Source organism: Narcine bancroftii, chromosome 6 (assembly GCF_036971445.1).
Source record: "Narcine bancroftii isolate sNarBan1 chromosome 6, sNarBan1.hap1, whole genome shotgun sequence".
Lineage (NCBI taxonomy): Eukaryota > Metazoa > Chordata > Chondrichthyes > Torpediniformes > Narcinidae > Narcine > Narcine bancroftii.
The window spans coordinates 196,069,634-196,097,146 of NC_091474.1; the positions used below are offsets into that span (position 1 = coordinate 196,069,634).

General features: G+C 38.7%; 1 protein-coding gene across 8 annotated transcripts in view; it reads left to right on the forward strand.

Annotated features, from left to right (window-relative positions):
- LOC138736914 (PC3-like endoprotease variant B) overlaps nt 1–27,513 on the forward strand; it is a 1,109,211-nt gene that overhangs the window by 912,996 nt on the left and 168,702 nt on the right. The window contains exon 14 of one of the 8 annotated variants that reach the window (XM_069887120.1): nt 6,421–6,561. The exons of the other annotated variants lie outside the window; for them this stretch is intronic. Coding sequence (XP_069743221.1) covers nt 6,421–6,423 — 3 coding nt within the window. The 3' untranslated portion in view covers nt 6,424–6,561. Of the gene's footprint in view, nt 1–6,420; nt 6,562–27,513 lie in introns of those variants that run through there. 8 annotated transcript variants of the gene reach the window in all.

Consider the following 27,513-nt stretch of genomic DNA (forward strand, 5'->3'; position numbering starts at 1 on the left):
CATTTCTGAGGAGATAGTTGATGCTCTAAGGTCTTTCACCCTTTTGACAAATGGAAACTTAGAGTAGTAACAGGCTACTATTAGAAGCCACTCTTGATTCTCACTGAACAAATCTGCTCCCACTGTGTGCCATGGCCTGGCAGGTATTTCTGTGGAAATCATTTTCTCTTTTTGTTGGGTGTTTCTGTTGATCCTTTTGGATATCTTCTTCGTCTGGATCATAATTGACAGAGGTCAACTGCAACTCCCGACAGCTACCCAAACCTAGAATTGCAGGTCCGTCTGTGTCTACCATGTAGAACGTACAGTGGATGTTCTTTGCCTTATGCCAGCCATTGATCTTAACTCTCCCTAGCTGCTTGATCATGGGTCCACTATAGATCGTTAATGTGACATTTGCTGTTTCCAGTCCACCGTCTTTTGGATACCCTTTTTTTATTTTCTCTGGGAACATCTGGCAGTAGAGTCTGAGTGGAAAGACATTGCTTTGTGATGCAGTATCCAGCTTCACCTTTAGGTTAAATATCGCCACCTTGTTCTGGATTGTCCTCTGTATTTGGATCCTTGTGTGCAACTCACTTCCTTCTTTAATCTCATCTGACATCTCATGAAGGTGTATGGATTCTATGTCCAGTATCTGGGTGTCGGAGTCCTCATTGTTGTTTCTTTTTATGTGGTGGATCTTCTTGTCTTATTTCTTCACTGGTATTACTGTTTTCTTCACACCAGACTTGTATATTTCCCAGTGGTTTGCTTTACCACAGGTTTTACATTCAAAACCGTATGTGAGATATTTAGGTCAGTAATCGAAAGGGTGTTGTCTGCCGCACTTCCTGCAGGTCTTGGGGGTTTGCACTTTTCTGATTGTGTTCTTTATAGCATCAACCTTTCCTTCTCTTTGCTGTGGGTGGGTCTGCATAAATAGGGATTTCATTTGCATCCTCATGGCTTCAAAGACTATGGCTGTGTCTATAGCTTCGGCCAGCTTCAAGCTATCCTTCCCTAAAAAAGATTTTTGCACTTCAGGATGGGCACTCCCCCATATTAGTTGATCAACTAATTTTTCTTCCATATCCTTAAATCTTCATTTTGCAGCAACAATTTTTAATCTAGTGAGGAAGTTATCAACAGTCTCATCAGTCTTTTTCATTAAGCCTTGAAATCATAGCATTTAATTCTATGATTAGGCCGGGGTTCAAGGTGAGAAGCAAACTTTGCAAATAACTGCTCTGGATCATTTTTCTCCATCTCTGTAAACTTCCAGTTATTAAAAAAGTCAAGGCCTTGCTCCCCTGTCTGTCCAGAGAAGTATATAACTGACCTTCTCCTCTGCTGTTACATTTTTAAAATAGCTCTTGAATGCTAAATTGCACTTCTGCTGAATCTTTTTAAATGATTCAACAATGTCTTCAGCCTCCCAGTACATCACTGGATGAACTGCTGTTACTCTAGCCATTTCTTTTCAGTAATGTTTTTTCTCTTCTTCCCTTTTTATATTTCAGTGACTTACAATCAATTGTCTGGCTTTATTCTTGTTCTCTTATACCGCTGCCAACATGTTATGTCTTTGGAGTTATTTGGGGGGCTTCTTAAATGACTTAGAGATGCAAGATTCAAATAACAGAAGAGACTTTACTTGCTGATGTCTTCTACCATCTCAGGGAACTGCTCACACACACTCATATACATATAGATTCACCCCACAGTGTTGCACTACAGTTACTATGCGGTTACAAAATAGTTCACATTATCCTAACTATATAACATTTATGATATGGCTATAAGGTGTTGATTCAATATAATTTTTAATATAGAAATATTAATCTGGCACTCTGGTTTCAAAAGAGTCCCAATACCAATAGTATATTTGTGCACTTTAGGAAAAAATGAGTGCCCTGACAACTATATCTTTAAACTGATTCTGTCATTCTGATATTATCCATTGATGGTTCTCAGCTAGCATTGCACGATGATCTTGCCTACAAATAGGAAGAGAAGACTGTAGACTACACATGTCAAACTCTGGCCCGCGGGCCAAATTTGGCCCGCGATATAATTATACTTGGCCCGCAAGATCATTTCAAAAATGTATTAGAGGTGGCCCGCCCTGCAGCTAGAGCCGATGCTGTTTTTTGGTAATGTCACCCCCACCATCCTCCCCCTCCATTGCACATCCTTCCCCATTGTAACACGAGAAATTGTAACACGAGAAGTCTGTCGATGTCATCAGCCGGCAAGCCAGTTGGAAGGCTCCCTGCACAACCAGTCACTCCTCCCACCTGTCGAGCATTGCGGCGGATGGGCGAGCGCCTGTGATTTCCTGTCGGTGTGACAGGCATGGCAGGCGGCGCACAGCCCCTGAGCAGCGCGAGCCCCGTGCGACTGGCACCGAACGGCCCTTCCACAGTGCGAGCGCACTTCTCCCGGTCGCCACGGCCTTCAGCGCTTGCACCCGCGCGGACCCCAGGGACAGCTGGTTCGGCCCTGCACGTGAAGAGAGAGATGGTGGCTGTCCGCAAAGGCTGATCGGCAGCGCGCTGGGCCTGAGTGGGTGGGTAAGCAGGGGTGGGCAGAGGGTGTAGGTGAGGAGTAATGGGCAGGGGAAGTTATGGTGGTGCGAGGGGCAGTTAGAGGGAGGGATGAGTAGAAGGAGGGGTGGATAGGGAAGAGGTAAAAGGGGAGGGCAGGGCGAGTAGGGGAGGGGTGATTAGAGGGTGAGAGATGGGTAGAGGGAAGAACAGGCAGTAGAGGGGCGTGTATAGGATGGGGTGGGTAGAGGCAGAGCGAGTGGAGTGAGGGGTAAGTAGAGGTTGGGTAAAGGACTGGTCAGGTAGAGGGATGGTGGGTCGAGGGTGGGTTGATGAGTGAGCAGGAAATGCTGAGTCCTGATGCAGGCCAAAATGGACACAGCCTGTGAATGCTGACTACATTTCCACAGGGACCAAATATGTTTCCCTCAGGTCAAGCAAAGGGTGAACTTGAGCTACCTACTCCTGACCTGTAACATTATCCTCCTAAAGTTATATCCTAAAGTTTAACATTACATATGTTGAAAGAAGAGAAAACATGCAGATGTTGTTGAAAATTTTCATTAAATATTTAGTTCGGCCCTCGACTTAGTCCAAGTTTTTAATTTTGGCCCTCCGTGAATTTGAGTTTGACACCCCTGCTGTAGACTATTGGATTAATGGGCATACTGGAAGATGCCATATTTTATGTAAAGAAACCCTGAACATTTGGAATTCTTCTGCCAAATTAATGGGTTATTCTGGAAATCTCCAGGGGAACAAACATAGAATATTGCAGCACAATACAGGCATTTCAGCTCATGCTGTGGTGCTGAATTATATAAATCTACTCAACAACTAAATCTTCCCTACTTCACACCCATAACCCTCAATTTTTCTTGCATCCATGTACCGTTGAATAGTCTTTTAAATGTCCCTATAGTATCAGCCTCCACCACTACCTCTGGAAATGCATTTTAGCCAATCACTACTCTCTGTGTCTCCCCTAAACCTTCCTCCCCTCACTTTGTACAGATATCCTTTGTTGTTTGCTGCTCTCACCCTGGGAAAAAGGTGTTGGCTCTCCACCCTATCCATGCCTCATAATCTTGAACACCTTTATTAAGTCACAACTCCTTCTTCTTTGTTCCAAAGAGAAAATCTCTAGCTCTGTGAACCTTGCCTCTTAAGACACTTTCTCCCATTCAGACAACATGCTGGTAAATCTCTTCTGTACCCTTTATGTAGCTTCCACATTCTTATTGTAATGAGGTGACCAGAACTGAACACAATAGTCCATGTATTGTCTAACCAGAGATTCATAGAGCTACAATATTACCTCAGGACTCTCAAACTCAATCCCCCGACTAATAAGCTATCTTAACTACCCTATCAACCTGCATGGCAACCTTGAGAGCTCTATGGATTTGGACAACATCCCTCTGTTTTTCCACACTGTTAAGAATCCTGCCATTAACCATATACTCTGCCTTCAAGTTTGACCTTCCAAAATACATCACTTCACACTTATCCAGATTAACCTCCATCTGATGGAGGTTAACCTCCATCTAATTCTTTTCCACCCAACTTCCATCCTGTCAAAAGTATAGTCCCCTCCACAATGTTTGGGTCAAAGTCACTTTTTTCCTTTATTTTCCACTGTGCTCCACAATTTTAAATTTGTATCCATAATCACAAGGATACTTTTCTGAGTGTGGAATTGCTTTTCTCTTAAGAATGTACAACTAGTCCATGTGTGTTATTTATGTCAATTTATAAAGCCAATGCAAAAATAGTAAATCCAAAAATAAATCAATAATCAGGATTAGTTGGAAATTATAAATATGTAATTGAATATGAGAAATGGTTGATGACACAGAGGCTTTAGAATAAGTCATAATCTATTGAGAGTGATGCACCAGGTAAAATATTGCACTAGCAACTAAGGGCTCTGTGCTAACAATGCTGAGCCTGAGTTCACATCCCATCAAAGCAGATATGGAATTTCACTTCAGTTATTAAATTGGAAAAACAAAGTCAAGTCGTTAGATCGATAATGATAACCCCAAAACTGTTGGATTGCTGCAAAAGAACATCTAGGGAAGAAGCCTTGTCTGTCCTAAATGTGACTTTAGAGCCCTCAATGTGATTGGCTCTAAAATGACTTCTTAAATAGCTGAGCAAATCATTCAGTTGTGAATTAACACTTACCAATTTTTTCAAAGACCATTATGGATGAGCAATAAATGCCAGCAATGCCTGTGAAACCCAGATGATGAAATGAAATAAGCAAACTTTTTTTTAAACACCCAAGTTTCAGGATGGTGGGAAGTCAACAGAGAAAATATAACATTTTGAAAAAAGAACATAGAAATTCCACAAAAATTGTCATTTTGTAAGTTTCATTGTGTCCTTGATTGATTAAAAGAAGAAAAAAAAAGTTCTTTCCTCCCCTCTTTAATTACATCATTTGGCAAAAACTGTCTTATTGGCCTCAAGGGCTGCACTTGACTGTTGATTCCCACGGGACTTGTCCTCTGCTAAATTTCATTATGCCATGGGTGGAGATTACAGCACACATATGAACTTTAGTTTGAGCTTTCAATCAGATTGAAAAATGAGCTTACAGAAATCAAAGCAGCTTCATGCTGAGAAGATAAAGAACTGTAAAAAAATTAAAACCTAATATATTGTTAAGATACCGTACAGGACAGAACCAGAACATTATATAAAGATCTTAACCTATTTTATGAAGTTTAACGGCATGTCGTGATTACAATTTCCCCCATCATGTGGTCTAAAATTTCAGTGTCTCAATTCATCAGACTGCACAAATTTATTGGATTCTCTCTGCACTCTTCGATAAGCTTTTCAGTATGCAGTCCAGCCAGAGATTACTTATGTCCTCACAGCACAGCCCTTGTTTTTGTTTAGAACATGAAGCAAATTAAGAAAAGATATTTATCTATCATCACAATCTTCATTTGTAGTTGTTCTGCAGATATGTGGGGGAAATTCTCTTTCTATTTAATCTCAGCTGGGTAGCTTTTCATTTTTCAGAAGTCTGCCCCTGATTCAATCTACTGTCCATTTTTGTCTGATCTTTTACTTATCTTGTTTGATCTCAATATTGAAGCTTCTGCTCTGAGGCTGTCACAATATTTAGTTGATCCATTTCATCGCTTAGACCTTGATAATCCTGAATGTTCTCAATTTACTTTGACAATATTAAAATGATCACATAATTCTAATGCACCTGAAGATTTATAAAAAAGAAAGTCAATCAAATATTGGTGCCTCATTCAAAGTTATTTTTTAAGATATTTAACCGAGGACATCCTCTCTCTCTCCCCTTCCATCTTTTCTTAATTTGCTTCATGTTCTAAACAAAAAAGAACCAGAACATACTGATCCAATACACAAAGGTGTTCAAATAACTTAGCAGGTCGTGCATCATCCATTGGAATTAAACGGCAATCAATGTTCACATATCCAAAGATTAGATGGCTTGTATCTTTTATAACATTAACCCTACTTGTGACAGATGAAAATCTGATATTGCTTTGGTCTTGTCCATCCATAGAAATCTTTTTGGGGTTATTGAATCAGATATAGGGAGTTTTTCTGTACCTGCGCATCAGGTTGTTACCTTCTCTACATTGTTGGTTAGAGGAGTCATCTTATTCAAATGGGAAGACTCTAGACCTCCAACAGTGTTTCAATGGTTTCAATATTATGTCCTGTTTAAATTCAGAAAAAAAAATTAGATATCATGCATTTGATTCATCAGTGAAATTTGAAAATATATGGCGACCACTTAAGTTTTATTTTTATTTGATATAATTTTTTTAAATGTGATTAGATGTACTCACCCTTCCAGATAGTCTTACCTTTGTTTTCTTTTTATTTACAGTAGGAACCAAAAGCTACAAAATATATATAACCCTCAGGATAAGCTGCTCAGATTTTTTTTTGTTACTTTTTTCATAGAGTAGGTTAGGTTTTATATATATAATATTTTTGATGTCTTTCCTGAGGGGGGAATCGAGTTCATACTGTCTGAAGTTTTTATCTTGGTATAGATACATATGTGATAGTGAATTTTCAGTTTTGTTGTCTTTTTTCACTCTACTGTATTTATTATAAAAAAACAATAAAAAATATCAAAAAGGAAGGAATATTTTGGGCCTGATTCCTTCATCGGGAATCTTGAAAACAGATAGATAGCAGAATAAAATGGTGGAGGGAGGAGAGGATGGAGGAAGAAAAGGGAGAAGAGCATAGGTAAACAGGTCAGAGGTAAAAGGTAGTGTAATGGATCTGTGTTAATATTAATATTTTGATAAATTTTAAGCTATATTTCTTATATGTTTTAGGTTAGTTGTAGGTTACACACACAGATCACATTACAAAGAACCATTGTACTCAGAGAAGAGAGTTCATTTTTGGAGTTGCACCATCTATAAAGACAGAACTAATTGATTTGATATGGGTCTTAATTATTCAAGAACAATGGAATGCTTGCTTTCTTAAAAACTGAAGTGTATACACACACAATAAGAACTGTTGAAGCCTCTTGAACAGAAATGAGGCCAGAGGTTGTTATAGATATGGAGTAGTTTAGAAAAAGGTCAGAAGCTTGGTAGAAATAAAACTAAGTCATGGGGTTTCTAAAAATTCGGACTGTCTTCATTGATGATGCAACTGTCACATGGTTTGGAGAAATATATTATCGAATTTAGACATTTTGGATCTGTTTCAGAAATCAAAATCCTGTGACACACAAGAGTTGGAACTTTGGTGAAGACAGGGTTGAATTACAGTAACCAGAATAGGTACTGTTATATGTAATTTCTTTAAAAAAGGGGGGGACACAGAATAAGTAGATTTCAAAAGAGCAGCCTACTTCTGTCTCTTTAAGATAAAGAGGACAGTTTTGTTTGGAAAACAGATTACAAAGTCTATTCAAAAGAAGAAGATTTGATTCTGGGAAGATAGGACTTGTATTCTCCCTTTCACAGGAGATACATTCATGGCTCAAAAGATGGTTACTTCTGCTTGAAGAATATCTCAAGGACAATTAATCAAAAGAATTGTGAGTTTAAAGAGGTCTGAAGATGTGATGTTTAAAAGTGCTTTATAATTATTTCTTAATGGAAGATTTAAGGCCTTAAAGCAAGATTAAAATTATGCTGAAGTTTTAAAAATTGACTTTTCAGACTGGGACTTTATTACACACACACATTTACATTTGCACACAGTGGGGTTAAATATAGGTTAAGTTTAGAGATAAGTAAGAAATGTGATGTAATTAATAGTTTAATAAAAAATATTATTTTGAATTTACCGTTGTCTGTTGAATTTTCCATTGCTGTTCCTTTGTTAGTGCTAATAAAGTCCCTTTTGTCTCAAACAAAATTAAAAGGGTTGTTAGTTCGTAAGAGTAGTTACAGATGGGAGGGTAGAAGAGAACAAAACTGAAAAGTGATAGGGGAGATAGCAGAGGGCTAAGAAGGGTAACTCTCACAGGAAAGGAAGGGAAGGTGTGAGAAGCTGGAGGAAAAGAAGGATAGGGAAAGAGTGGGTTAATGAAAATTGGAGAACCTGAAAACCAAATTGAGGCCACCTATAAATTGAAGGAACAGCACCTCGGCAGTCTCCAGACAGATAAAATCAATTGCCATTTCTCATCCTCTCCCTTCCACCTTTTTATTCAGGTAACTGCCTGCTTTTCCAGATTCCTGACAAAGGTCTCCGGCCCAAAACACTGATGCCTTTTAATTCATGACCTGCTGAGTTTCTCCAACAACCATTCTTATTATTATTTAACAGAATATGCTGAATACTGACTATTTGAAAACATTTATCAATTTTTGTGAATTTGCAAATAAATGAAGTACCAAATGACATTGCACTGAAAGCCATTAAAGTTTTTCAGGATTTAAAGCTATTGTTATAAAGCTGTTCTGCAAAATCAGAAAAAAATAAAATCAAAATCAGAAATTAGATTTCATGAAACTTTCAACGGAACATTCAGAGATGTTGGAAAGCATATAGGAAAGTTAATTTTATTGGGAGAAGAATAGAGTACAAACTTAACAAAATGTGAAACATTTTGGAAATATTGTTCAGGCTGCAGCCATGCCACTGAATACAATTTTTTGAGTTATTGGTTTGTAGAATGTGCAGAAGAAATTGAATAGAAATGAATAGTACCAGTTACATGAAGATACCAAATAATGAGAATACATTTCCGTGGAGGGAGTTCAGTACAAATTTGAATTAATTGTTCAAAATCATATGTAATTATATGGAGTAAATGAAAAGAAACTAATTCAGTCAAGAAAGGTTGAAGTGAGGTGTTGAGGTGATTCAATATGATATTTGGAAATGCTGGTTGGAAGCACATTCATTAGTAAACTTCCAAAAATAATAGGACAAATATGTAAGGGGAAGTATCAGAGTTTTGAGGTAGGTGAAGAGAATAAAATATTAACTGTTAAATGTTGACATATACAGGATAGAAAGGATTCTAACAAGCAAGGAGTTCCCCTGGAGTTCTGATCAACATGCCCGGCTTGTTCAAAATCACTGGTCATTTGCCTAATATTGTTGGATTTGTTACATAATAACAGTATGAGCTGCTCCATTTCCAAAAGTAATTAATTGTCGCATAACATGTTTAACAATGAAAAATATTAGTGACCAAGATGAATGTATTTATGGAAATGAGGTTAATTTAAGAAAAATATATTATTTATTGGTCAAATTTTTGATCTTACATAGCCATCCTGGAAAGAAAGAAAGAACAAACATGCAATTACAATTGTATTGAATGATGGAATGCATATAAAAGGCCAAATAACCTATACCTGCCTCTCTTTCCAAAGTGTTTGACGTAGTTGTAGAGTCATAAAGCACAGAAATTGGGTTCGTCATTCCAGTGCTGACAATCAAGTGTTCATCTTATGTTCTTATATAATTACGAGTTGCTTCATTCCAAGGTGTGTGTACATGGACAAACAATATTATCGATCATTTAAAATAGATCAAGTTCAAGTCCATTATCACTTAACTATACAGATATAACCCGACGTTCTCTGAATGACGGTGCATGCATATACGCACACAATACATTGTACATAATAATCACATATATACATAAGATACAATTATAAATAAATACATAAAAATTTTGGGATGATTCACATCCTTCCAATAATGAGGAGACCAGAACTGAATACAATACTTTGAATGTGGTCGAATCAGAACTTTATAGAGCGGAAATGTTACCTCACGGCTCTTGAACGCAGTCCCCGATTAATGAAGACTAGCACACCATACATTTTCTTAACTATCCAATCAACTTGTGCGGCGGCCTTTAATGGATATCAATATCCATTAAAAGAGTGCCAAAATGATTCCTTTTTTCTGTTTTTGTTTGGAAATTTCCCTTTATGTTTACATTTTGGAAGAAAAATGCCATCAGAACCCAGGCTGCAAATGCTGTACTTGGTATTGACTACCAAGTATGTCACATGATTGCATACAAGACAATACTTGCACTTGTCAATGCATTTTCTCTACATGGAAATTAGACACTGAATTATTCAGGTATAAACTATTAATAATCTTCTTTAAAAGTATTGGCATTACATGAAGAAGAGAACAGAACCTGCTTGGTGCATGCAGATGGGGGTGGGGGGGTGCAGAGAGGGGGAGGGTGGTGTGTAGGAGGAAGGACATGCCAATTGTGTGGTTGCATTATGGGGTCTAGAGAAAAAAGAAAGTAGGGGTTCGGAGAGCTGGTGACAGAAGTAGAATAATAGAAAGGGGAGGATGGCTAGGTCTGAAAATACTACCATTTTCATTTGTTAACTATAGTCCCTGCTTTGCTTGATCCAATGAAATCCATTATCATCTCTTCTGAGGAATTTAACACATCCAGCTTCCACATTTTAAACAGAGCTAGCCATCATTCACTAGAGATTGCCATACATATTAGTGACAACCTTTACAAGTAATGGAGCCATTAATCAAACTTATTTTTGGAGTCATTCCCACCTTCCCTTTCAGGTTTTGTCTCTTTCCAAACTTGTTTTCTTCTTCATTTGGAAATACCTTGTCACAGCTCAGCACCTTGATCTTACCCTCTACCTGTGAGTAACACTCTACCATGTGGTGAGCTGTGGGCGTGAACACACCTCCTACCACTCCATGACACATAACAGTAAAGATACATGTTGCACCATCTGTTGCCCTTTACCTCCATTCCTTAATCAGTTGCCTTCTGAAATTCAGCTTTAACATTACCTTCAGGACAGTCACAGTCAATATATTTGAAGTTTAACTTGCCATATAGAAAGTATGATGGGGTAGAGGTTAGAAATATTGGAAAATGACGTAACTCAGTATTGTAAAAATGAATTATAATTCTGGTATTAATGAAGAGATAAAGTTGTCAACATGCAATATTCTGTACATCAAAATGCAACTGAGCAATTGAGTGAGCTCATCATTTGGCCAAAAACATCACTGAGTGTACCAGTTCAGGCCTCCCCTTAAGAATCACTTCATTAAATGAAAGGTTCTTTGAAAATGTGGAATCATATTTCGTAACTTGGCAAGGGCAACAAGTACTAAGTTGCACGAGTAGCTCACATATCATTGCCCCACTGATCACTGCAAGGTTTCATCAGACCTTGGAGGACATATCCCCAAGGCAGACACAAACCAGCTGTACAATTGTCAGCCATAGGCATGAAGGCAAGCATGGTGATAGATGGGCATGGTGACTATCTACATATGGCCAATCCCTTCTTCAAATGTCACCTCAGCACTGATGGTTTCATGCTGTGAGGAGTTTCATACCACTGCAAAATTGGGAAGGTCTGTAAGATAATTGCAACATGTTGCACTGAGAAAACATAAAGGCTATTATTATTGATGGAGTATTTGCAGACATTGCAAAACAATGCCAGCAGATGGTGAGTGATAAATTCTCAAGTCCAATGCTGCATCGGCTTTAAATGGTCTCCAGTAGATCTCAACCAAACATTGCCTAAACAAGTTCGCCATGGGTAACAGTTCACCCAGAATTGATTTCAAGGATGACCTACTCTGGGTTAAATTGAATTTCTACACAATATGTACTTGAAAAATGGGTTCCATCAGATCTAATTTTGGGACTGTAATCTGCTCAGGATAAAACGATGAAACTGACTGTTTAGGTTACGACTTAATCAATCTATCTTGAGGGGTGAAAATGCTGCTTGGATTCTGATACTTGTGAAGTGGTGAGTTTATCAACTTTTGTTCATATTTTAGAATCATAAAAACATCACAGTTTTAAAAAATCTTTTATTATAATTATAACACTAGAGGATCAGAAATTAAATTCCAAGAGCTATGCATCAACCCTAAGAGCTGTGGTTTCTGTATGAGTCATTGTTTAGATGGATGTTTGCAAGGAGAATGGCATGAAGGGGATTGGATGTGATAAAGTGAGGATAAGGGTTTCAAATAGTGCTGATAAAACTGGATAACACTTCAAGGGTATAAAGGAATTGGTTTCAGATTTGAAATGAAGAAAATGATAACGCGAGACTCAAACAAAACTGACGTGTGATTCCCCTGAATTAGCAAGTATGGTTGATTGAACAAGAACTTGAAGTAAATACATACCTCTGAAGAGTCAACAAATGTGTTTTGGAATTTCCATTGATCATAAGCGGTTCTCACTATTTCAGCATTAAGGTTTTAGTTTAAACTTTCTCCAGTAAAATCCAAATCAACTTTTTTGGCTCTTCAAAATAAATTTTAATGCTGAGATCGTGACAATAACCTATGATCAATGGAAATTGGGATAGAAATTATTGTTTCATCCATGAAAAATGACCTTAGATATTGTTACCACAGTATATGTGAGTGATTAATGTGGGGTGAGGGTTTTGACAATGGATAAATCTGAGGACCATAGAAGATCATTTGAGAAGATGAAGCAAAGTCAAATTAGGTTCCAGGCAAACTGTATATTTTTGGAGACTATGAAGAAAGTAATCATAACATTGAACATCAGAATTCAAAGAAACTGAGACATTTTCATACAGCAGCATTCTGTAATTTCTCTCCTTTTGACCAATAGTTGGAATTTCCCACCAATGGGAATAAACTCGCAGTTCATCAGATTATACCTCAGTTGCCAAATTTCAGCCACCTCTCTGAACCAAACTACATTATTTTCTGGATTTTTTAAAATTCTCACTATTTGTTTTCCCATTTATTTTTAATATGGTCCATAATACAGATTCTAGATGGGTGAACACCTGGTATTGGTCTCTGAGACACCTCAGCTGTTCTAGCTTACCAACCTGAACCTTAATCATTTACCCTGTGTGATAGTTCAGATTCTATCACCAATGTGTATATGTACATATGTACAGATGGTAGTGTAGGAAGACTGTGATTGGCTGAGAGTGTAGCCACACCTACTGGCAGGTCTTAAAGGAATGCTCCTAGCCAGACCAGGTCATTCTGGACTGGTTGGCCTATTTGTGATATGCTCCAGTCTTTTAGTTAATAAAAGCCTTGGCTTGGATCAACGAGTCTTTGGTTCTTTCGACGTGCATTACACCCTGACTCTTTTCTTTTCAATTAGTCAGTGGACCATCTATCCCACATAAACGCTATTCTGGGGAATTTTCCTCTTATGTGGCACATGTTGATATTGAATACTGGACATAGCGTCTACTGGTTCCTCTTCATCCACTCTATTAGTTAAATCTTCAAAAGACTCAACAATTTTTCAAACTTTACTTTCCTGCCATAAATATCTGAACTCTGCTTCAATTGAATTTCAAAGCATCCTAATACTATTTCCTTCATATTGGATTCTAGCATTTTCCAATGACATTGGGCTAACTGGCCAATGTCATTGGAAATATTTTGCTTCCTTCCCCCCCCCCCCCACCCTCCCTATTTATTGAATAGAAACATTGTATTTCTATTTTTTTCCAATAAACCAAAACCAAGAGAATTTTGGAAGCTTATCCAATATATCCAACATCTCTGCAAGCTACTCCTTTTAAGACTTTAGAATGCAAATCATCAATTCTTGAAGTCTGGTTATCCCTCAGTTTACTTAATACTGGTGCTGTGATGCATGGCATATGACCCACATCTATTTCTTTTTAGAAGGAAAAGATATACAAAGACGAATATTAGTCCCTTACGAAGAGAGAGAGATGGGAAAATTTATAACAAGAAAATGGCAGAAAGATGCAAAAAAAAATCTTCCAGGAATATTATGGAGCCATGAGTTTGACTTTGAATTTATTTAGATTTCAGATTTATTGTCAGAGTACATACATGACATCACATACAGCTATGAGATCCTTTTTCCTGCGGGTGAGCAGAATTAGCACCCATAAGTAGTGCAAAAAACTGTACTCAACATACACATGTACACAAAAAAAGGAGGGCAACCTGACTGCAATACAGGGAGAATAAAAAGAAAATCAATAAAGTACAAAAGTAAGAGTCCTTAAATAATCGCAGATTGAGTTTGTTGTTAAGAAGTCTGATGGTGGGTGTGGGTAGTAGTTGTTCCTGAACCTGGTGGAGTGAACTTTGTGGCGCCTACACCACTTTCCGGATGGTAGCAGAGAGAACAGACCATGTGCTGGGTGACATGAATCCTTGATGATCCCTGCTGCTCACATACAGCAGCATTCCCCTGTAGATGTTCTTGATGGTGGGGAGAGTTTTGCCTGTGATGTCCTGAACTGTGTCCAATATCTTTTGCAAAGTTTTATGCTCAGGGGTATTGGTTGACCATGATGCAGCTTTTCACTATACATCTGTAGAAATTTTCCAAGATTTCTGGTGTCATACCTAACCTCCACAAACTCCTGAGGAAATAGAAGCTCCAATGTGCTTTCTTCATGAATGGCATCAATGTGTGTTGGGTCCAGGAAAGATTGTCCAAGAGAGTGACTCCTCAGCGATGACTGGATCGTACACCTCTGGTGTCTTAAGGAAGGAAAGTCAACAATGTGCAACTTGGTTTTGGTGACATTGAGTGCCAGGTTGTTGTTGCTGCACCATTCAACCAAGTTTTCAATCTCCTTCCTCTATGCTGATTCATGGCCCAATTTTATACAACCCACTGACATTGTTTTATCAGCAAATTTGTAGATGGTGTTGTTGTAATACCAATACACCCCATCATAAGTGTAAAGTGAGTAGAGCACGGGGCTAAGAGCGCAGCCCTGTGGTGCTCTGGTACTGATGGAGATTGTGGAGGAGATGTTCTTACCAATCCTCATTGAATATGGTCTGGAGGTGAGGAAATGCATGATCCAATTATACAGTGGGGTGTTAAGTCCCAGGAGTTGGAGTTTGCTGATCAATTTTGAGGGGATGATGGTGTTGAATGACGAACTGTAGTCAATAAAGAGCATCCTGATGTATGCATCTTTTCTATCCAGATGCTCCAGGGCTTTGTGTAGAGCCAATGAGATGGCATCCACTGTAGACCTGTATTGATAGGGATCCCACAGCTTTTAAAATCATGTCATCTCTGTTGAGATGAGTGCCACTGATCACTGGCAGGTTACCACACCAAGACTACCAAGAATGAGGAACTGAAGGAAATAAGTATCAATCAAAAAAAACAATACTAGAGAAAATGGTGAGCTTGAGAGCATTAAATTCCAAGGCCCAAATGATCCAAATCTTAGAATTATTGAAGTGGTGGCATTAGAGATAATAGATATTCCAGGCATCATCTTCTAACTCTTGAGTAATTCCTGTTATTTGGAGGACACAAAATATAAGAAAGAAGGGAATTGGAAATCAGGGAAGGACCCAATTATGCTCATGTCAGTTATAGTGAAAATGCTAGAATCAACAAAGAGAACAACTTGAAAATAATCTTAGGGTTGAGGAGAGTTAGCTGGGATTTATTAAAAATAAATTATGTTCCCTGAATCTTCTAAAGTTATTTGAGGATGTGATGAGTGAAATTAATAGTGGAGAATCAATATATGTGGGCTATTTTGATTTTTGGAAGGCTTTCAATAAGATACCAGATCGCTTAATAAGATAAGAGCGCACAGAAATGGAAGGAATTATTGCAGTGTCTTGAGAATTAGTATTCAGAAAGGGAGCAAAAAGTGGAGGAAAAAAATCTTTGTCAGGTTCATAGACTGCTGTTAGAGAGTGGCGACTTGGCCCCAGTAATTCACAATCTAATCAATGACCTGTTCATCAAGGAAGGATTCAGAGTGGTATTGACTTGTGATATGGAGGCAGTAGATAGCAATGTGCAATTAGTTTGGGGTGAAATCATGAATAGCAGGGGAAAGAGGACATGTGTGGGAATAGCCTATTACCCCCCAAATGTGACCTTTTAATAGGGCAGAGCATAAATGGGGAAAAATCTAAGTCATGTTTGAAGGAAACTGCAATCATCAAGGAAGATTTTAATCTGCATCTTGATTGGATGATGCCAAATTGTAAAGATATCATAGACAAAGGTTTTGTAAAGTGCATCAAGGATTGCATCTCAGAACAATATGTAAAGGAACCTACCCAGAAACAAATGATTTTAGATTTGATCATGAGTAATGAGGAAGGATTAAATATGCTGTGGGCAAAGATCCCTTTAGAGGTCGTGACCACAAAATTATATAATTCTAGATGCAGTTTGAGAGTGGATACCACAGGACCAAAAGACTATTCTCTTCAAATTAAATAAGGGCAATTATATTAGTACAAAGCTGCAGTTGTCTCTCAGATGAACTGAAAAAAAAAATAAGGCAAGAGATAGGTCAGTAAATGAACAATGGCAGATATTCAAACAGCTGGTCTATAACACTCAACAGAATGTTATTGCATTTGGGAAGTGGGATTACATGAGAAAGAAGCATAATCTATGGTTAATTGAGGAGGGTAATGACAGTGTTAAATTGAAAAGTAAGCCATATAAAATGGCAAGGGCTGGTGGTAGACTGAGAACTGAGATGTTTTCAGGATCCCGCATTGAAAGATTAAAAAGCTTATTAGAAAGGTTGAGAGAAAACCTTTTGTAATGTTAAAACAAACAATTCCTGAAGTAAAATACGAGTCTGCAGATACCGTGGTTGAAGTAAAAACAGAAAGCTGGAGAAGCTCAGCAGGTTAAATAGTGTCCTTTATATAGCAAAGTTAAAGATACGTAATCAACGTTTCAGGCGTGAGCCCTTCAAATAAGAACTCCTGATGTAATAATGAAGGAAATGGCTAAATTAGCTGTGGGATTTCTTGAGAATTTGGCTGGTGAATAGATAACTACACAAATGGGAGATAGGGTTCAATTATATTTTTGCATCATTCTTCTCTTCTAAAAATATAGCCAAGAATGCAGATGGTTTCATTTTAAATATCAAACAGGAACTTGTAAGTATCCCATTCATAGGAGATTAAGTACGTGAGAAACTTACTCTGCTGAAGGCAAACAAACAGCGTGGACCCTATTGTCTGCAGCTAAGGATTTTAAAGGAAGTTGGCTGCATAAATAGTGGACTGTTTTAGACCTGTAAATTCTGCAAGTGTACCTGAAGATTGCAAAACAGCCAATGTAATTCCTTCATTCAAAAAAGGGAGAAAGATAAAAGTCAATGAACTATAAGCCAGTTGGTTTAACTAACTATACAAGATTTTGGAGTCAATAATCAAAGAGCTAATAACTAATCATTTAGGATAGTGAATCTCATTAGACCTAATCATGGGCCAGAAGGGCCTGTTACCAAGCTGTATGTCTAAATTTACAAAAAAAAGTAATCCACATGTATGAAGAAAGGTAAATCATGTTTCACAAATTTGTTTGAAATCTTTGAAGATGAAATGTGGAGAGATGATAGAGGGAAATCTATAAGTGTAAAGAATTTAGATTTACAAAAGGTATTTAACAAGGTGCCACACGAGAGGTTGGTACATAAATACCAGAGCCTATGGTAATGAAAGAGGTAACAAACAAAGGCGAAGCTGCTGTAATGGCAGTGCTACCACAAGTTCTGACCCGAGATGAGCGAGGACCAGGACATAGCATTGCCCCACAGGGTCCTTCCTCTCAGATCTACTGTTGACAGGCTTTAAATGACTTGTTAAAAAAAAGTTGACGGTGTTTTATTTAAAATCCTGCGACCGTGGGGTCTGGGCCCAAGATGGCGGTGCCTGCGTTCGGCAGCAGCATTGAAGAACTGCAGACTCCAGGGAAGCTCTTGACTGTTGCAGGCACCAGTAATGGGGAGAACATGCACTGTTGAGAAAGAAAAGCAAAGGAGATAACTCTAAGGATGGTGACCATGTGGTAGACCAGCGAGGGGCTCTGTAGCTGAAGGACACACCTGGCAGTGAGCTGCTAGCTAATTACAAGTGAGGAACCCACGCAGTCTGTGAGCTGCTAGTGATTTTAGGTCAAAGGACTCGCACTGGGCTGCTGGAAACTAGCTCTTCAAAACCAGATATTGGAACCGTGATTGGAAAGGATACTGACGGCAAGAAGGGCTCATTGTGTCAGAGGTTTGGTTAGGGGCTTGGGTTGCTGAAGGAGTGAATTGAACTGGAGTCATGTGTGGCTACAAAGGCTGCGGGAGCACTGGAGGCAAATCCATGGACACTTGGTGACTCTGGAGGCCTCTCTTTTGCTCTCTTTCTCTGATTGTAAGGGGCTTTGGGTAATGCTAATGGAAAATCTTTTTCTGCCTTATGGAAGACTAGATAATTTTGTGTATTACATAACTCTTTTATTACATGACAATAAAGAGTATCTGTATTATGAATTGAAAACTGATTGACAATGAAACAGTGAATTAGAATTAATTGGTCCTTCTCAGGCTGAAGGGGTGTAATTGGTGAAATATCTCTTGTATTTGTTCTGAAGTTCAAATTTATCATCATCTGACCATACCTATAAAACCAGACAAAACAGTGCTTCCCAGGCCATGGTGCACACATCATACACAGCACGTAATAGTGTTTATGTGTGAGTAATATGTCTATATTACATTAGGGCTGTCACAGACTTTATCAAAACAGCTGCGAACAAATGTGTCCTCACCAAATAGTTCAACTAGAAGCCCTGGACCTCATGGACAAAAGATATAAATTAACCAAATTCAATTTGTATTTATCACTTTGTCCATAACAAAACAAAATACATAGTGGTGACCTGGAAGCCTGACTCCCCTCTTCTTATCAGCAGGTGAATTACCGAGATGCATAGCTGTATTACCATGGAAAAAAAATCACGTACAATCTTAGAAACCAACATAGCACCTTTGTTAAAATATGGCAGCCATATCTGCCTACACGGGACCACAGCTGTAGCCACACCCCAACAATTATACCAATAGGTGGAATAATGAAAGAAATTACATAAGAGGGCAGCTCCACAGCCTCCCCGGATATTCATTGGCAGTTCCGATACCGCACTCAGCGTGTTTCTTCCTTTTATCTTTCTTTTTCTTTCTCCTTTTTTGTTTCAAGGGGGTGGGAGAAGAAGGGGGAGAAACATCACATGTATGTAGATTGTTGAGGGATATCTGTACATTTTGAAGTAGTTTGTGATGCCATTTCTTTGTTTATTGAAGGAAAACAAAAAAATCTATAAGGCCTGGATGAATAATGAAATCTAGAACCTGCTGAGCCAGATCACAGGCATTTAGGTCCAGAGATCCTGATCGCTGTAGAAAGAGCAGGTATGACCTGCGGAAAGCTATCTCATGGGCAAAGTGGAGTTTCCAGATGAAAATAGAAATCATGAAGGATATCTGACAGCTATGATAGGGTCTAAATCAATGGTTTTCAAACTGCCCCCCTACACTCACATTCCACCTTCAGCAATCTCTATGCCATAGGTGCTCTGTGATTAGTAAGGGATTGCTGAAGGTGGTATGTGAGTGTAGGAGGGCATTTTGAAAACCACTGGTCTTAATGAAATAACCTGCAACAAAACAAAATCCGGTGCAGTAGGAGATGGCAAAGCTTCAATCCCAGATGAACTCAATGCCTTTTCACCTGATTCAATCGCAAGAAAGAACCAGCACTGTACACCCCTTTGTCCCCTGATGATCTTCTCCTGTCCATATCTGAGGATAATGTGTGGGCTGCCTTCAGGAGAGTGAATCTAAGGAAAGCATCTGGTCCAGATGGAGTACCCAGCCAAGTATTAAAAATCTGAGCTGACCAACTTGCCAAAGTATTCAAAGTTATCTTCGACACCTCACTCCGGCAAGGCATGGTGCCAAACTGTTTCAAACAGGTTTCAATCGTACTGATGCCCAACAAGAGTGTGATAATCTGCCTAAATGACTAGTGACCAGTGGCACACACATCAAAAGTAATGAAGTGTTTTGAAAGGTGGAGTTGAAGCATATCAGCTCCTATGTGAGCGGCAACATGGATCTGTTCCAATTCACCTATCATAGCAAAAGGTCTACATGGATGCAATCTAACTGCTTCCACACAAAGGCATGGAACACCTGAATAGCAAAGAAGCATATATCAGGATACTCTTTATTGACTACATGGCTTGGGTGAAAAAAAAACTGTTGCTCAATCTGGATGTAAGGGCCGAAGTGCTACAGTACCTCCTACCAGGTGGCAGAAAGGAGAACAGTTTACATGAGGGCTATGTGAAGTTCTTCACAATGTTTATTGCCTTTTGCCTGAATCAAGTGTTGTAAATGTCCTTCATGATCAGAAAAGAATCCCAATGATCTTTTCCGTTGACTTCACCATCCTCTGCAGTTTCTTGCAGTCCGAATTGGTACAGCTTCCAAACTAGGTAATGATGAAGTTGCACAGGATGCTCTCAATATATCTTCTGTGGAATGTAGTGAGGATAGAGGGTGGGAGATGAAATTTCCTCAGTGTTTGCAGGAAGTAGAGGTGCTGCTGGGCTTTCTTGGCTATGGAGCTGGTGTTAAGGGACCAGGTGAGATTCTCCATCAAGTGCACTCCATGGAACGCCAAGAAACAGTTCAGCATTTATCACCATCATCCCCTCGAAACTGAGCAGCAAACTCCAATTCCTGGGACTCAACACCCCACTATGTAATTGGATCCTGGATTTCCTCAATTCCAGACCACAATCAGTGAGCATTGGTAAGAACATCTCCTCCACAATGTCCATCAGTACCAGAGCATCATTGGGCTGTGTTCTTAACAACTGGTCTACTCACTTTACACTTATGATGGTACAACAATAACACCACCTACAAATTTGCTGACAGTAGAAGGTCGTATAAAAAGGGATGATGAGTCTGCATACAGGAGGGAGATGGAAAATTTGGCCAAATGGTACACCAACAACAATCTCACATTTACTGTCATCAAAACCAAGTTGCTGATTGTTGACTTCAGGAAGGGAAAACCAGATGTGTATGATCCAGTGATCATTGGGGGCACAGAGCTGAAGGTGAGCAAATTTAAGTTCTTGGAAGTCACGATCTTGGAGGATCTCTCCTGGACCTAATGGCATCATGAAGAAAGCACATCATTGCCTCTATTTCCTCAGGAGTTTGAGGAGATTTGATATGATATCAGAAACCATGGCAAATTTTGACAGATGTGCGATGGAAAGTGTTCTGATTGGCTTCATCACGGCCTAGTATAGGGACAGAAATACCTGCAAAGTTGTATATACGGCCCAGGACAACACAGTCAAAACCCTCCCCACAATCAAGAATATCTATGAGGAATGCAGCCATCAGAGAGCAGCAGCAATCATCAAGGATCTACACCACCTAGCACATGCTCTGTTCTGCTGCTAGGATTAGGAAAGAGGTATCGGTGCCACAAGACTCGCACCACCAGGTTCAGGAACAGCTGCTACCCCTCCACCATCAGACTCCTCAACAACAAACTCCATCAGGGACTCATTTAAGGAATTTTACTTTTAATTTTATTGTTTGTTTTTTCTTCCTTTCTGTATTGCAGTCAGTTGTTTACATTTCTTTATTTGTTTACATGTGTAGATTGTGCACAGTTTTTTTTGCAGTTCCAATAAGTGGTAATTCTGCCTCGCCTGCAGGAAAAGAAATCTCAGGGTATGTGTGATGTCATGCATGTATGCTGACAATAAATCTGAAATCAGAATTGTTTCCTGTTTACATTGATGCACTGGAGGAGTACCAACATAAAGTTTCCAGATACACACACACACAAACACACACACACACACACACACACACACACACACACAAACACACACACACACACACACAAGACTGTGGATGCTGGAATCTCAAGCAAAGCAAACTCTTCTGGAAGAAATCAGTGGGTAAAGCAGCATCAGTGGGAGAAAAGAAATCATCTATGCTTCGAGCCAAAACATCTTGTTAAGACTGAGGAAATGTAGTCCGAAGAACAGGGTGGGACCAGTGAGATGTGGGCAGCATGTGGGATTGGTGTATCAGGTAGGGATGAAATAAGATGGACAGAGAAAGTAGATTGCAGATGCCAGGCAAAGGCAGAGGGAGCCAAGAAAAATAAAGGGGTCAGGTGGATGTAGGTGAGACGTACAGGGTGGAGTGGGTGATCAGAAGACAAAGGCTGCACCACTGGAATCTGATGAGAAGAAGCAGTGGAAATGGTAGTATAGAGTCCAGATAGAACTGAAGTGAGGGGTTGGGTGGGTGGAGGGATTGGAAGAATCCAGTGGGGAGATGGGGGTGAAGGGAAATAGACCCAAAGAGGATGGGGATTGGAGCTGTGTGGTGCAGGGTGGAAAAGGGGACAAAACTGGAAAGTGAAAGGGGAAAAGCAAGTGTACAGAAGAAAAGAGTGGGGGCATTATCTGAAATTAGAAAATTCCATTGTTTTCTTTCTCTCCTTTTGTTTAACAGATGTAAATATCCTGTCTCTGTCAGCATGTTTCACCTCTTCCTGACACATCAATTCCACATGGAGCTCTTGTCCCACTCTGTCTTCTTTACCCTGGCTTCTCTTCTATTTACCTGGCCATAATAAAGAGCTTCAGCTTAAAATGTTGACCCTTTTTATTCACTGATGGATGCTATCTGCTGAGTTCCTGCAGAATAGTTTTTTTTTTAGCTATAAAGTTTCCCAATTTCCTGATGATTAAAAACAAAATGTACAGATGAGGAAATGTATTTCATGAGGAAGTTTGATTCTGCAACTTAAACTCATTAAATTGAGTCATTGGGTGAAACTCTGGCAAATGCTGTTTAAGGTGGGGAATCATCTTAAGCACTTTGGATGGAGGAATCAAAATATAGATTATGATCCAAAAGGAGAGAGCCTGTAAATGTGTGAAGTTCAGAGAGATCTAAGTATTCCCAAGCATGAAGCACAAAATGTTAGCTGGCAGGTCCACCAAGTACCTGCAATGTTTGCCATTTGTTTTTGGTAAAAGGATTGGAGTTTAAGAATAGAGAGATATTGCTTTAGCTGTACAGGCTATTGGTAAAAGGTAAAGGTTCCATTATTGTCATGTAATACTACATTTAGAATGTAACATACATGAAATTATTTAACTTTTGTCCACCATAAGGCAGACAGAGAATCACCACTTTGTGCAGCGCCCCTCACAGAAACCTACAGCACCTAGTGTTCCTGGTCGGATAAGCTCTCACTGCCCTGTCCTGTGTCTGGTTAGCTTCCGAGATCATTCTGGCCTTTGATTTTAACTGTACTTCTCTCTGTAAAACTATACTCTGTTTTTGCACTACCCGTTGCACTTAAGTATGGGTTGACTTACCTAGAGAACACACAAAAGGTTTTCTCTGTATCTCAGTACGCGTGGCAATAACCAATTCAATTCAAATTATTCTATCTCAGATTTTACTCCATGCCCACATTATGAAATTGCATTGCAAATCCCATTGTAAATATCTTGTGTTGGGAAATTCAACCTTTTAAGAGGTAACTCAAAATGTTGGTAACACTCGGTGTTGGGCAGCATTGACTGATGCCGAAGCAGAATTAATGTTAAAGATCAATGTCTTACCATTCTCAGTAAAGATCATCGATCTAATGCTGTTTTGCTCCCCACACATACTAATCAGAGCTGCTTGGTATTCCCAGTTTTCTGTTTTTAATTTCAGATTTCTGGCATTAAAATCAGATTACACTGCTGAGTTTTATTGGTGCTAATAATCGCTTTCAGAATGAATCTGTGTGTGTATGTTAAAATGGTATGCATGCGCGAGTCCACAAGCGAGCCCGTGTATGAGTGTGCGTGTGTGATTGAGCCTGTGTTTACGAGTGTGCACACATGAGCAAGCCTGAGCATATCAAGTCAAATTTATTGTCATGTGATTGCACCTGTATAAACTGATGAAACAGCATTCTCCAGTCCTCGGTGCTAAACATGCAGGCACAACCAGACATAAACACACATACAGATAAACAGCATTTTTTGGTTCCCTCTCCTAAAACAGACATAGTAGCATTGGAGGCAGTCTAAAGAATATTCATCATGCTCAGTTTTGGAAATATAATAGTTGTCTTATCAAGAGAGGCTAGTCATTTTTGGACTGTATACATAATTTTTTTTAAAAATAGACATACAGCACAGTTATAGGGCATTTTGGCCCATGAGTCTATGCCATCCAATTAACCTACACCCCTCGGTACATTTCAAATGGTGGGAGGAATCCGGAGCCTCTGGGAAAATCCCATACAGACACAGGGCAAAAGTGAAAACTCTTTACAAACAGCACGGGATTCAAACCCCAGTTCCCATCGCTGGTGCTCGAAAGGTGTGAGAAGAATGAGGGGTGACCTTATTTAAATATATAAAAGCTTGATGATTAGAACTTTTCCTGGTTGGAAGAGACACAGACATGGCTATTTAAACCAAGCAGTATCAAAATTATTTCTGTCAGAGCGTTGTGAATCTAGGGAATTTCCCAGCTAGTTCATTAGATGCACTTTAGATAGATACTCAAAAGATCAAGGAAAAATGATGAGGAACTGCTAGAGAAGATGAGTTGTGGTGGGCAGAGATTAGCCACTATCTATTGAACAGGAGGACAAGCTTGTGCCTCATGTCCTACTTCTGCTCCTAAGTTCTTGCATTCTTGTGTACCTCCTCTGAATTATCAAAATGTGTTTCACATGAAATCAATTACTAAACTAATCAAGTAGAAATTATAATAATTCAACAGTTTTCTTTAGTTTAGTGGTTTGCCTTTTTATGGATATTTCCTCTGTTATCATCAATTGCGCACTCTGAACTACATTTTTATGATGGATTATTTGTTGGGCATGTTGAAGACCTGAAGGTCCCGCAAAACTGTTTTGTGTCTGTTGAGATTGTGTCATGTTTTATATCAGTAGACTGTTTGTATTGAATTTACTTTCTGGTTTGGAGTGTCTTCGAGGATTTGTTATCCTTTGAGTTATACTAATTCTTTGAGGAGCATCTGACAGTACTGAAATTTACAAATCATTCTTGTTTGTTGGAGTGGTTTCCGACATGTAGAAGAAAGGCCGATACCAGGCCGCCTGGAACATAATAACACTCTGCAGAAACTGTCAGTTTGGACAATAAAGACAGATAATGTCTTTTGTTAAAGTTTTTCTGTTGCTTTTTGTTTTGAGTTCTGTCATTTTGAAGGTGATTTATGTTTTGAGAAGATTTGAAATCTTTATAGTGGGTGATATTAAATGCTTTTGACTGGCTGGTGACAGTTACTGTAGTACTGGTGATGTGAAGAGTGCTGAAATCCATTATTTATGGTTAGTGCGAGGGAGGACAGTTGAATCCACTGCCATCATTTTGCATGTGCCTGCATTTGTCATGTGATGCATCACTCAGTTTGGGAAGCCAAACAAAATATTGATCGGTTAAAACTGAGCAACTGCAGACAAATATCAGATCTTAAGAAGGGTATAAACAGTTATCTTTCACCATTTTATTAATAATACATTGTTGACAAGTGAATGGTCACTCTTCGACTAGCTAGGCATCAATCACTCATTCTTCTAAGCAGGATCACAAATGACTATCGGGTTCAAAACCGTTATGACTTCAGACCCTATAACTTTATATCATTACAAGACACTGTGATTTTGAAGACTGAACAAATAATGCAATCGATGCAAGAAATCAATTCCCATACTTGTACCCAGACATATAGATTTAGAAAATTGCTACAGGGAAGCAAAATTTCTCCTCCTTATGCACAAATGTCTATTTTTGTAAATAAGCACTCACATACCTTCAGAATATTTTTAACATATTCTGTTTTGTGGTAATGGAGGAGGAGTTGAATGGGGTGGAGCGGGTAGCCAATGGGGAGGGTGATTCTTGGTCCATCAATTTTGCAGTGTATAGAATCCCATGTACCACAAGATGCGATCATCACATCTTTGCTCCTCTGTCGACCTACGTATGTGGGAAGGCATACATAGAACTGAGTGGGAGATTTTTCTTTTGCAGTTGCAGCTTGGTGGATAATTAACCCAAATATGGATTTTTCTCATTCAAATTGTATAACATCTTCATTGAAGTACGCACGCAGTCTTTGAAAATAAAATTATTACAGCAGGATTTATTGTGTGCCAGAGAAAATACTTCCAAATGAAAATGCTCTATTATCAGCACCTGTTGGCAGGCACAGTGACTGTGACCTACAAGGCAATTGCTTGAAGCACTAGCCCCTTATTCCAGCTGGAATTCAACCAAAATTGAACTCCAACAATGATATCTGTTTAACATATACATAATTATAACTCCAGCTTGGAAGTCCTTCGACTCTTGCAGGGAATATTGCTTTGAATTTACAATGTGCACAACTTTACATCATGTAACATCTGCAATGAACTGTTTTCTGTAATCTAATGAAATTTATCATATTATCTCATGAACTGCTCATTTATACTAGAAATTTTATTTAACGTTTATTTGTTTTGTATTTTTTTAACGGATTGTGGTTATGAACTTTTTCCCTGAAGGACATGTTTGAGGCCTTGCATTGTATTCAAACCTTCAAAAGTTATATTTATTTATTAAATATTCACAATTTTTTTTATGTTGTTATCATGCCTGATATATTCTTTCCAACTGCAAACAAATTGTTGCGTGCTGAGTGGTTTGTAAAATATTATAGCATGCAGGAATAAACATTTCAATATATGGAAAATTTCTGAATCAGTTAGAATTTAGATCATCCTTAATCAATGGGAAAAAGGAGTGTTACAATTCAATGAACAGTTCATTCATGAGGTGATTTAAAGATGAGTTTTTCCTTCTCTAAAACATCTAAAAACTCATTTCATTTAAATTTTAAAATAAGTAATTTGTCTTGCTATCTTGTTATCATTTTGCAGGCATTCTTTGCCTGAATACACACTAGACTGAATGCTAGCAGAACTACTTTCACATCCCAGGAATCAGCATTTAGCCATTGATTATGAAGAACCCAAGTATTTAATGAGTACACACTGAAAGACTTGGCTTATTATTCATTACCACATACTGCTGATATATCATTGTACCTCATACATGTCCAAAATTTGCAGTGGAAAGTAAATGAGACTATTCGTGCTTTACTTTCTCACCTTTTCCAATTAACACCTTTTGTCTTTTGGTCTTTACTCCTCCCCTTTCTATCCTTTCCCCAGCCTTTAATTCAGACGCTTGTCTATTTTCATGAACACCTTGAGGAAGGGCTCAGGCCTGAAACGTCAGTAATATATTTTTTACCTCCCAAGGACACTGCGAGACTGGCTGAATTTCTCGACCATTTCTGTGTGTTTTAACTACAATCACAGCATGTGCAGACTTTTGTGTTTCCCTTAATTACTTCCTCACAGTCGGTGCTGAATCTCTGGAATTTTCTACTTCAGAGGCTTGTAAAGGCGAGATGATAAATCAGAAATAAATGTGGAATATTATAAAACTCAAATGGTCTAGTCTGGTGGAGGCTAGATCATTTCAGGAGAAAGTATGATAGTTTGAAAGGTAGAGGAATGGTGAATTGTGAATTGG